This window comes from Fundulus heteroclitus, chromosome 3, assembly GCF_011125445.2.
Source record: "Fundulus heteroclitus isolate FHET01 chromosome 3, MU-UCD_Fhet_4.1, whole genome shotgun sequence".
Lineage (NCBI taxonomy): Eukaryota > Metazoa > Chordata > Actinopteri > Cyprinodontiformes > Fundulidae > Fundulus > Fundulus heteroclitus.
Window position 1 is genome coordinate 36,021,794 of NC_046363.1, and position 12,294 is coordinate 36,034,087.

Consider the following 12,294-nt stretch of genomic DNA (forward strand, 5'->3'; position numbering starts at 1 on the left):
ACCCTTGAAATAATCTGGTACATCGGCTGCTCATGGGAAGGTTCAGCACAGTTTTATGTTTTCTCTATTTGTTGTTAAAAGCTCTCACTGTAGTTTAAGAAAGTCCCAAAGTATAGAAATAATCATGTAACCTTTCCCAGACCAATTGATGTTAGTGACTTCTTTTCGCATCTGTTCTTAAATGCCGTTGTCAGAGGTTAGTTTTAAGTGATTTCTACAGTTCTGGCAGAAATCAGTTCTGAGTGGGTCAAGTAAAATAAAACTCACACATCCAAGAAAATGGGTTTAATCAGGTAATTCATTATGACTGAATAAGCTTTTGTACTTAATAAATGAAAATAGTTTTTTGAAAACTGGATTTTATATTTACTGTGGTCCATTTTGTCATTTAACAGAATTTGTTAAATAATCTCAAACATTTAAAAATCTCTAAGGTTTCTCTACCATTGTAGGAGGCAGGAACCTTTTAAAGAAGAAAAGAAAACATCTTTCAACTCATTCATGAACAAAAAAGTCTGAATGTCTGTACTAAACCTATGTTTTTTCTATTTCTTCTTTTTAAAATAAACAGGGATAACAAGTATTCTTTTATTACAGAGAACCTAATCAGTCTCATTGTTTACTTTTGATTGTTGTTTTCCCCTTTTGGCCTTTAGACTGTGGCTGTATACTGACTGTAAATATTTAGAATCTGGTTAATATGTGCTAATGTTAGCCAATGCTAAATTCTGAGCACAATCCTTTCTTAATCTCAATTCATGGAATTTTCAGAACAACAATGAAACCATGTATGAAAAGATCAATTTTAGAAATGCTCTTAACCTAACCAGCAAAATATATGATAATATGCTAGGTTTTGTGTGTAATTATATATATATATATATATATATATATATATATATATATATATATATATATATATATATATATATATAAAACTTTTTAATATTAGAATTTAACTGTGTTTTTAAAGGATTTGTAAAAACAGTAAACAACCGGAATAAAAAATTCAAATGAAAAAAAAAGACACATAATCTTGTGCACAGACAGAGAGAAAAATGTTTAATTTTAATTTATTTTTTACTAACTTTAAAGCTTATGGTGGCTAATCGAAACGAGTCTAAGTCTAATTGGAGAATGATCCAACAAAGTGTAGTCAATCGGAAATTTACTGAAGAAAGTGAAAAAAATAAAGTTGCCCTGTGTTATAACCATGCCACAAAAATTACCAACAAACAATATTTTCCACGATTATCAGTTTAGCTTACAGTAACGTGTTGATGGGGACAGCGGAGGTAATGAATTATAAAAGTGGAATAGTTGCAATAAACATCCTGGTCCACTGTACATAAAGTAAAACAACAGAGTCAGTTTTTCAGTATGTTTTGCTATTTAATAAAACCCAGTGCAACAAATTGTCTTCAGAAGTCACCCAATTAGTAAGTAAAATTTGCAAAAACATTTTTAAACACCTTTATTTTTTACAGTTATGTGCTTCTTTGTGTTGGTTTTTCCACATAAAATCTAAATGAAACACAATAAAGTTTGTGATTGTAATATGAAAAATAAGTGGAAAACCTTAAGGGGCATCAATACTTTTGCATACTACAAGTATACTAAAGACTAGAACATATAAGATTTGCATCTATGACCATAAAACCAAATCTTGACCCCCCCCCAATCAGTTAATACAAATATGCTTTACTGTATATTTTCTTGATGTGTTCTTCAGTATAAATCTTTTGAAACTTATGAAACGTTTATTATTAAAATTCAGTATATCACCAAAGCATCTGACTAAAGACTCTAAAAACATTGAAGCATTAATGTCGGTAATGGCAACAACTGTATGGATATAAGTAATCCCCTTAAAAACAGAATGCAGACATTAGATTTAATGCACAAATAGCAGATTTTCTCTGTGAAAAGTAACATCTGGAATGAAACATCAGCCTTTTTTGTTGAGTTCAAGTATAAATGACCCTTTTAATGTTAACAAGGCAAGGCTAATTTATTTGTATAGCACATTTCAGTACAGAGAGTTTAACAAGCACAATTTTCAACATATTGTATTGGAATTTACAGTAACCAAATCCTCCGGGATAGAAAGCAGACAACCTGCGTAGATCTATCCCCACTTACTCAGGCTGCATCCGAACAGGTCTAATTGGTAATGACTCTTTAGCTAAAGCAGAAGTGTGTCAGTGTTGGCTATAAGTGTTGTCCAAATAGCACAGTCAGTAATGATGGAGGTAGGAAAAGGAGACTGCATGCTTCCTATCATAGTTCCTCTAGCATAGGGAGCTTTGGATCTTCCCCACTCAAGAATCTTTACTGTCATCATGTGTTGCTATAATGACAATTTGATGAGGCAGCCACTGGTTCAGAATACACATAGTTTTGCATAACACGCAGACCCAACAAGACATGATTCTTCCAAAATAGTTTTTTTTTTTCCTCACTGGTGCTAAGAAGCCATAAGGAATCCCACAATCCTTTGCCTGACACGATGTATAAGCACAGCCCACCTCAAAAATGTTTGGAGAGAAGAGAGCGTGCACTTTGTAGTTCTTTTTAGGAAGGCTGTGAGGCCCAGATTTGACTAGAATCAACCATGTGCGTTTCCATTGCATAACAACGTACAAGTTAAACGATGTTCAAAATCGGCACAGCAGACAGAAGCTCCTTTTCTACCCATGATAGAGCTCGTACTGGAGATCAGGGCTATAAATTAGAACATTTTGGATGCAACCTCAGCGTTTTCGGTTTCAGAACAGGTGATTTCAATCTGACAGCTTTACTCAGCGTCCAGCCAACACTGAATTATGCCTTAGCACAAGCATGAAAGAAGAATAGCAGATAACGCGATTCACCATGGCAACGGCAGAAAATAAGAAGCCTCGAACGAAGGGTGCAATTTTTGCCAATGGAATTAGAAGTCTTAATGAAGGCCTAATAAACCGGGCTCTGTTGCTCTCATGTCTCAGTTATACTGCCTATTTTTCATCTGAGCTCAATGACTCTCCCTGTAAGTTTTCTTTTTTCACTATCATTAAAAACTGTTTTTACCGCCACCACCCTCTGCTTTTGGGTCCTTCATTACCACAAACATGAGACATGACGCTGTTACCAGATAAGCCAGATATGTTGCGCCGCTTGCCACTGTGAGAAACTAAAAGCCTATCATAAATCATATTTTAACACCGGATCCTGCTTTAAAGTTCTCCACAACTTTATTGCTGAGCTGACCTTGCTGTTGACCTTACAAAGTGTGCACAATGTTTAATACCTGACACATTATCTTTCCTGAGCTGGGGATCTTTTGCGGCCTCTCCAGAGTTATGATGGACGTCTTGTCTGTTTCGCTGATTACTTTCCCCGTGCCCAGCCTGTCAGTTAGGGGGTACATCCATGTCTTGGAAGGTTTGCAATACAGCCATACTCTCTCAATGTTTTGATGACGAATTGCACAGTATACAGTCAGATGTTAAAAGCTTGGGATATTGTCTTTTAAATGTCTTCCTAAAGTCATTGTGAACCTGCCTGCTATATTACTTGGTGTTCATGAAGCTCTTTGTCCATTAATGTTCTCTAACAAACTTCCGAGGCCTTCACAGGACCGCTATGCTAGGATCAAATTACTCACAGGCAAGTTCTATATACTAGCTATGTCACGTTTCGAAGTAATTAGATGTGCTGGATTTTATGCTGGGACTAAAAGGAGCTGAATACAAAGACTTGCCACACTGTTTCCGTTTTTATTAGTTAAAAAAAAATTTAAACATGTAAAATCTTTTTTTCCGTTTCACAATTATGCATTTTTTTTGTGCTTTTACAAAACTGTTAATTAAATACTTCAAAGTTTGCATACTCTTAAAGTGGGTTGCGCTTGAAATAAAGAGCATTTTCAACATAAAAATACCCATTTGCACCATGAACTCACAGCCTTGGCTAGTTTGTAGTAGATCTGTGACAAATTAGCTAAAGGGCAAAAGATGAGTTTGCAAAATACTCAAGCTGGACATAACCGTGGAGTCCTTTTTTTCTGTAACACCTACACGTTGATCGAGGTCCGAGCAAACACTGCAGGCAATCATGCGATTCAGATCCACGTGTCATGTTGCGCGGCGCAATCTGAGTCCAGCTGGAGGGTTCAAAATGTCAGCAGGGCTGTTTGGTTCAGCCCAGCTGGTGAGCTGCACTGAAGCTTCCATCGTTGTACCGTCACCATGAACAGCCGAGACGGCCCCATGTTCTGTCTTGTCTGCTGCTCGTTTCCTTGTCTGTGATGTGTTGTGTAATCGCAAACTAGGAACGTCTTGTTTGTTTTCATTTTAATGCAAGAAACAGCCTCTGTTGGTTTTTTTTGTCTGAAATGAGGTGAAAAGCCACAAACCCTCTTCAGGCTGTTGCATACTGGATACATTTCTCTAGATGCAATTGAGGTGATATTTGATGCTGCTTGAACGGCTCTAGTAAAATGAGCAGCCTTAAAGCAGTCACTTGTTTGTCCAAGATGTTTGTAATCTTATAATTCAGAGGTTTTTGTTGTTCTCTTCACAAGCAAATAGGCCAAATAATATTCTGGGAGTGTTATCTAATTAATATTTAGTACATTTACTACCCTAATAGGTTCTCTGTGTTGCCCTGCGACAGACTGGCGACCTATCCAGATGTACCCCGCCTCTCGCCCATTGGCAGCTGGAGATAGACACCAGCACCCCTTGTGACCCCAACAAGGGACAAGCGTGACGGAAAATGGAAAAAAAGGATGGAATATGTTGTGTTTAACATATAGGATTAGAATCTAATTTCTATGAAATAGGAAATTTATGAGCTAAACAGAAGTGAGAACTGATTTTGCCCCCTAGAGTAACATGTATTTGGATGAAATTTCAGTGGTACCAAAATAGTTGAGGCTTTTATAACCCATAATGAATTTTTCCGCTTATACATGAACTTATTTTTACCTGTATGACTTATGCAACAGACAGAAATGATCTGCATCATTGTTTCTGTGGAAGAGGATCTTCAATGCAGTGATTTGTGGACACGTTTCATACTTTTCAGTTCATTTTATTGAACACACACACGCACATCTGGACACAGTCACACACAGACTTTTGTTAGTGTATCAAACATATAATACTGTGCATGCAGAACTTGCACACATGGTGTTGGCATGTTTGCCATGCTTGCAGCTCTGCATGATCTGGCAAATGCATTGATTTAGAAACAGGCAAAGGAATCGTGTTTGCATTGAGTATTGCTCCTTTTAGCCTAACTTGGTGAAGATTCTATCAACTATGTTCTATTATCTGACACACACTTCCCCTTCAGCTGGTCCTTGTTTATACTATTACTATTGTTGTTGTTTTACTCGGCGGGCATGACTTGATCCAGGTAGAGCTTGATCTGGTCAATGGCTCTGCTCAGGCTGTCTCCAACATGGGGGCGCAGATATTGTTCGTACCAACCGAGCAGTGATGAACGTGCCCTGTCCACGATTGGCGCTGCTTCTGTGCCCAGACCACTGCAGGAGAAAGAAAAAAAAAATATATATAAATATATATATATATATATATGAAGACATGCTTGTGATGTCTAACAGCAAAGTAGTTTTAGAATTGAGCCGATTGAGAACAAAACATCAGAGCCTTATTCAGAGTGTAAACTTTCAGAGACCACCGACCTGGCAACTTTGACGACCGCTTGCAGTTCAGGTTTGTCTTTCAGAGACTCGATCAACTCCCTGGCCATCTGGGCTTGGTCACTCTGGGAAACGGCACCATGCACCTTGCCATAAGCATTGAGCAGTCTCTTGTAGAAAGTCGCTTTCATGGCCTCATACTTGTCGACAAGTTCCTGGCTTGGCGCAGCATCTTGACTCAGGCTCACAGAGACTAAAAATTAAGCAATTTGACAGTTTGACAGTTTACTGCCTTTTAAATAATAAATAAATCTTTCACTAGAGAACCTTTCAAAGAAACACTTCCATCTTTCTGTGTAAAAATATTACCAAGTCAGAAAAAAAAAACGTAAGCGTGCAACTTCAATTTCTTATCAGCACTTTGAATCGTGTTGTTACTGAAAAGTGCTTTATACATAAACTTGCATTGCCTTATCTGTAGTTTTTTGGTCATTTAGCTTTGCTTTGCATCAACTGCATGCAGAATTATTCTTCAGATAGATTACACATATTGGCTTACCCTGAAGCGCGAAGACGAGCGCGAGGAGAAATTTTGTGTTCATCTCTGGAACGAGAGAGAGAGAGAGAAAGAAAAAATGCAAACTTAAAAAAGAGAAAAAAAAGATACAAATGCATTTTCTGCAAATGACTGATCGAAATATGCCCAAAAGAAGACCGGGTCTACTCCGTTTACAAGAGCCGAGTACCTACTGTGGTCGCTGGATGTACAGCTTCAAGAAGTGACAGTCTTCTCTGGTGGCGAGTTGTCTGTAAACTAGAGCTCACATCTGGACGAGATGATATAGGGGGGGACTGCAAACAAACGTCATCTGGTGACATTGCACACACACTAGCATCCGCTCATGCGCCCGCGCACACACAGACACACACTCAATAGCATGCCCGTCCACCTAAACAAAGTCCAGTGTACATGGCCCTACAGAGTGCATGTGGAAATATGGCTGAGTGGTTGTGCAATGTTTCTGAAATGTACGTTTATTGGCATTCAGACGATGAGCTGCAGCGGGAGCCCTCCTGATAATGGAGACATTGCGTGTTTAGAAGATGTCAGGGTGCTTCTCTGTGGAAAATAACAAAGAAAAATCTTTAAATTGGCCCATATGTCATTACCTGCAACGAAAGAAGATACTGCTGATTAGATCTGCTTTCTCTAGTCAGCATGTCTTAAACAGCACGGTGAACAGGGTCAGCTCGGTGAGACTGGAGTGAAGTGGTCAGTCATTCTTGGCCAGTCTGGGCAAACTGTGCTGTGCCCTGAGGCTTAACTTTCAAACCTGATAACATGAAACAACCAGCTGGGAAGATAACATGTTTCTGTTTATTTTTTAACCTCTTTAGTTTGTGCATTGTTTTGTGCATTGCTTCCAACATTTGTATAGTTTTGTTAGTAAGACTTAATTACTGTACCCAATGGGCGGTCATCCGTTAAACAGGTAAAGGTTGTTTTGTTTAGGGAGGGGGGATGGGTTTGTGGACAGGTTGTGTGCAGACACTAGCTGTGTCTCCATTCAGTTCTCGAGCGAATTTTAAAGAACTTTTAAAATATTGCGAAAAAGAAAAGGCGCATCAGGCGTATTTACTGGTTCGTGGAGAATTAACGATGTCATACGTTGACGTTGGATGTAATAAACAGGAAGTAGATGTTGCTAACTAGCACTGACAACAGATAAGTAATGGAGCAAAACCAGACCACAAAAACCCTCAAGTGACAGTGTCTGCAACTTCTGAACATGTCCCTTGCCCTAAACAGCTGAATCCAATGGCTAAACTGCCTCTGCAACATGCAGTCAAGCTCTGCAGAGCTCTCCCAATGAGCTCATATTGAAGCCAGTTGTTAAAGCAGAGACACATCTAATAGTTGCATGACACCAGTCCTCGAGGACTGGAGTTTGAGACCACTGTTTTAAACAATTAATCCCTGTCTATGCTGTGGAGCTGGAAATGTAAATGGTTGGAACTAATCTCTGTACAGACTTTTTACTTACTGAGCCTGGATTACCCATCTCTGCTGAGCTGAATTTAATTTAGAATTAGGAGAAAATACCTAAAATATATTCCTCACATTTCATTACAAAAAACAATTTTTAAATAATTTATCACTTTCCTTTCACACTTATATTTCACATTGCTTTGGCTGTCAAATGAAAGTATGTTGAAGTATTTGGTTGTGATGTGACAAAACCTGGAAAGGTTCAACGTACGTATATAAACAATTCTGCAATGTACTGAAGTTGTCTATGGGCATTTATGTTGAAGTCCATCTTTGTTGGTGGTCCTTTATAAGAACGCTTATGATCTTAAGCAGGACTGTCACGGGTAGGGTGCGAGGCCCTGTGCAAACTTGAAATGCGAGGCCTTGCTCTTTGATACGGATGCGTAAAGTTTGCATATAACCTAGATAGGTTAATAGAAAGAACATGGATGGATGAATGGGATGTGAAGCTTTAAAAAAGTTTATTAAAATTGTTCTAAGTTTATCAGGAAAACAAAAACAACGCTGCTGGCTTTTAAAGATCAAAACATTTTTTAAAGCTTATTAGAAACACGTTATTAAACTTTTGGGTAAAGTTAAATATTGTTTAAGGGCTTCTGGCCCTTGTGTGTCTGGAAGGTATTTTTGCCTTTGAGTAAAAATGAGTCCATAGTTCGGCAGATGGCTTTTTCAGCTGTGTTTTTCTTGTGCGACTCGCTTCTACGGTGTTGCTTTACATTGCGCTCTTCTCCATGTGAAACTGAAAAAAAAAAACATTGGGAAACTTCACACAAAGCTCTCAGAGCAATTATTTTAAACCTGCATTTATTTTAATTATTACATTTAAATACCATAATAAAAGTATATTTTGTAGCCAAAGTTATTAAGAGCCACTGTGGAAGGTCCAAAGAGCCACAGGTTGCAGACCCATGGCATATACAGATGCGCTATGGGCATCAGCTCAGCCACCGCATCTCTAAAAGGGTTGATAGATTTATCCAGCGATCTCTCTAATGACCTATTGAATTCCTCTTTTTTCTTCTTTTCTTGTTCCGAGAACGAGATTTGTACTTGCAAAACTGGTCGGGTTCTCTTGCAGCTGACAAGTTGGCTTCCCCGCCTCTTCTTTCCTCGGGGATGCGTAATGACAAAGAAATCATTGATATATCAACAGCAGCAACAATAAAAAAAAAACAGTAAATTTGTCAGATTTTCCTCAACAGAAACAGACGCAATTATATGTAACAAATGCATTTATAAAAAAATAAATAAATTGCAGGTGCAAGGCAGTTGCACAGTTCGCACAGCCTGGGCAACGGCTCTGATCTTACGATAAAATCCCACTTAACCATCCGAAGTATCCCTTTAATGAATTAGTACTTTATGGATTCTTCTTAATTTGAAATTGAATGTAATCAGTTGTAAAGTAATTGTAAAAGTAAGGCTAAATGTCTGAACAGTTTCTCATTTTATAACTTTTTATAAAATTTCTTCTGATTTATAGTTAGCCCCTTCTTGCCCTCTCCCACCATAGATTCCACTCAAGAGGTAAAGTTGTTTTAGGTAAGTTTTATTTCATTTGCGCTCATTATTCACAGTTAGCAAGGCTCAGAGGAAAACAGCAGAAATGGAGACCAAAGAGAGTTAAACATAAAAGCTGATAATAAAGCAATTCATTTCTCATTTCTTTCTCATTTTTACTGCTTAGTGGGCATGTAGTTGTCAACGGCTGTCTGAACCTTCTCCCACAGTGAACTTCTCATGTTAGAAGCCCAGTCAACGTAGCTTCCAGCCACTGGTTGGATGTGGTCTTCATAAAAAGCACCAGCGAAGCCAGCAACTGTCTCTCCAATGGACGTGATTTTAGCCTTGGCTTGCCTGAACACAGATCAAAACATACATTTTCCATGCAAACAGAACTATACCGAGACGGGTCATTTGATATTTTGTCAAAGTTTAGATGGCAAAAAAATAAAAAATAGCTTTGTGAAAAGGTATAAGCATCTCACGTGTTTCTTCTGCTTTTTCTTTTTTGTCACAATATGATAGAAAAATTAAGAGCAAACAAAAATGACAAGAGTAAAAACAAAACAATAAATAAATAAATAAATAAAGAGACAAGAAACAATTTCTAACCAACCCACTCCTGTGAAATTCCCCAAAGGAGATTTGAAAATTGATGAGAAACAAAGTCTCTAAACAATTTTTGGTCTGTAAATGATTGCAAAACCATCTACAAGAGTGTGAAACTCAACCAAAACACAATAAGGGCCATTGTTTACGAAGGGAGAGAGAAGAAGGAACATTGGTGAACCTTCCCAGGAGCGGTCATTTCACCAAAATTACTCCAAAAGCGTAGAAAGAATATCCAGCTCAGTTAACATTGGTTGATGATGAAGGATAATACTATTTAAAACGCCTGCAGGTCCACTTTTAAATGCTAAAATAGCAAAAAACAAAATGAAGGCTTTGAAAGGGTCTAGTCAAAGTTCCGAATAAATCTGATTAGCTGATGTAGCTTGACCTTAAACAGGCTTCTCATTCTTTAAAACTATTCACTGTAGATGAACTAAATACTTTCTACTGTGACAAAAAAAGAGTCATGCTAGCTATTAGAAATGCTTGTTGGCCGTTCTTATGACCAAGGATAGCAGAGCAGGGGCAGTTACTTTTTCACAATGGGGCCATGTTGATTTTTTTTTTGTTAAATTAATTCATGATTTTAGATATATTTTTTTATTTACTTAGATTATTCTCATCTGATATCAAAATTGGATTATTGATCTGAAACATTTGGGTGTGACAAAAAAGCAAAAGCAGAATAAACTAAGTCTGTAACTCTTTTCAAGCCACAGTTACTTGAAGTCTATCACTCAAAAAGAGGATTAAAGTACTTTCATGAGTGAAGTGCTTTTCAAGTTCCATCCAGAATGTAAAATAAGCAAGAACATAAATAATTCACCCAGCTCTGTCTGCTAGCCTCTGCAGAATTCCTCTCGAGTCTGGCTGCTCTGGGGTGGCCGTCTGTGCCAAAGCTGGTCTCCATGCTGCAGGTAAACCAAAACAAGCTGACGCATTTCACTAAATCAGTTTGAACTAATACCAGAGTCATAAAATTAAAACACTGATAATGAGAATTTCGAGTAGTTAATTTCATAAATTGTACCTTGCAGGAGAAACGTGAGAATGAAGATTATCTGAAGTCTCGTTTGCTGAAAGAGAGGAGAAGCACATCCAGCGGTCAGTTTGACTTCTGCTAAAGTTCTCTGAACATTACGATAAGGTCTGTTCTCTGACTAGTTCAACAATAAAATATTTTTACCCGTCTCGTGTTTTTTTTTTTATATTAGAAACACAAATACCAAAAAAAAAGCTGTTCTTACCATTTTTTCCCCCGTCTCTCACCAACCGATATTAAACGAGTTAAATGTTATCAGGCTACTGTGTTTGCATTAGCGTTGTGCAAGACTGCGAACACTGGTTTTTTAGTGATGATCATTGATCCTGCTCCTGTTTTCTTTTTTTTACCCTGCTTCAATAATTTATTGCAGAATCACAGAGTGACAGCAAAGCAACACGTCTGAGCCTGTTGCACGGAGTGTATTTTTTTCCCCCATTCTTTCTCCGACAGTTTGTTTCCTCATAAACACAAAGAATGAGAATACTTGATTAGAAATGCACAGACATTCCAAGTGACTGACAGTTCTGAGGATTTAAAAAGACTTAAATGATTTAAAAGTAATACTGCTTTTGGAAAATTCTCGTTTAATCTGTAAAGTATCACATATTTTGTTAAATATGATTAGGTAAATTAGACTGCAGATTCTGGTGGCAGTAATAAATTAGGAAATGCTATGTTTTTTGCCAAACTACTAGTTCTGTGCTGCTTCCCTCTTCTTGAGGTCTAGGCTAGCTGTCGATGTGCCCTTTGGCTTAGATATTTCACCCCATTTGGTGAATGCTGAAATGTGTACAAACCAGGCAAAGTCTCCAAAGAAGAGATACGTGTTTCAGTTAAGACGGGTACAAAAAGATCGTCCAAAGGCCAGAGTACATCTCATATTGATTTGATTTTGTAGGTTCAGGGGGTTTTTCACCCCACTTGTTTTAAACGGAAACAACTCTGTCTGACTTTTTTTTTTTTTTTTTTTTTTTTTGCTGACCATGTAGAATACTTAAAACCCTGATATCTCAGCTGTCTAACACAATACCGAATTTGTATTAAATCTTATGATGCACCCTGCAGAAAGTAATGTAAATTATTTTAGTCCTGTTGAATAAAAGTTCCTTAAAAGTGCTAGTTCAACCCTTTTCGTATTTCAAAGATAGTCATTTAGCATTTTCGTTCAGGTGGGGCTCCATCCTTAGGTCCAGCATTCCTTCAGATAAGTTAAGCATTGAATCATTGAAAGCTTTCTTTACCAAGATGACCAAAAGAATTTTAAGGAAATCTCAACTGTGGAAGTCGTGTGATGTGACAATCATCTGCGGCCTTTGAGTACAAGCGGCTGACCTCTGTCACTCTGTCCTCTTCAGTGAAAAAGATTTCATTGAACCTGGATAACTGGTGAATTATTAACTCATCATAAACAGTGACTTTATACTGGGGGGT

General features: G+C 37.7%; 2 protein-coding genes across 3 annotated transcripts; both read right to left on the reverse strand.

Moving 5' to 3' along the window:
* Nucleotides 1-5,060: 5,060 nt before the first annotated feature.
* On the reverse strand, nucleotides 5,061-6,886 carry apoa2 (apolipoprotein A-II). Of its 2 annotated transcripts, XM_012881756.2 has the most exons (5): nucleotides 6,821-6,886; nucleotides 6,397-6,502; nucleotides 6,210-6,254; nucleotides 5,693-5,903; nucleotides 5,061-5,533 (listed from the first exon to the last, which is right to left on the reverse strand). In XM_012881756.2, the coding sequence occupies exons 1-5, from the start codon at nucleotides 6,869-6,871 to the stop codon at nucleotides 5,377-5,379; spliced, it is 570 nt and encodes a 189-aa protein (XP_012737210.1). In that variant the 5' UTR covers nucleotides 6,872-6,886; the 3' UTR covers nucleotides 5,061-5,376. The 2 variants fall into 2 exon arrangements, with proteins under 2 accessions (XP_012737210.1, XP_012737211.1); XM_012881757.3 differs by lacking the exon at nucleotides 6,821-6,886 and having other exon boundaries at nucleotides 6,401-6,506.
* A 2,345-nt stretch (nucleotides 6,887-9,231) lies between these two features.
* apoc4 (apolipoprotein C-IV) lies at nucleotides 9,232-11,177 on the reverse strand. The gene is made up of 4 exons (XM_012881758.3): nucleotides 11,066-11,177; nucleotides 10,849-10,894; nucleotides 10,645-10,729; nucleotides 9,232-9,560 (listed from the first exon to the last, which is right to left on the reverse strand). Exons 1-4 carry the CDS (start codon nucleotides 11,066-11,068, stop codon nucleotides 9,380-9,382), a joined length of 315 nt encoding a protein of 104 aa, XP_012737212.1. The 5' UTR covers nucleotides 11,069-11,177; the 3' UTR covers nucleotides 9,232-9,379.
* Between the last annotated feature and the right edge of the window lie 1,117 nt (nucleotides 11,178-12,294).

Coding starts and splice junctions, on each gene's coding strand:
- apoa2 (XM_012881756.2), bottom strand. CDS start 6,871: ATGCTGACTAGAGAAAGCAGATCTAATCAGCAGTATCTTCTTTCGTTG. Junction 5,904..6,209: donor GCTCGTCTTCGCGCTTCAGG/GTAAGCCAATAT, acceptor CTTAATTTTTAG/TCTCTGTGAGCCTGAGTCAA. Junction 5,534..5,692: donor GCGGTCGTCAAAGTTGCCAG/GTCGGTGGTCTC, acceptor TTTCTCCTGCAG/TGGTCTGGGCACAGAAGCAG.
- apoc4 (XM_012881758.3), bottom strand. Junction 10,730..10,848: donor TCTCACGTTTCTCCTGCAAG/GTACAATTTATG, acceptor GTTTACCTGCAG/CATGGAGACCAGCTTTGGCA. Junction 9,561..10,644: donor AGGCTAGCAGACAGAGCTGG/GTGAATTATTTA, acceptor ATCTGTGTTCAG/GCAAGCCAAGGCTAAAATCA.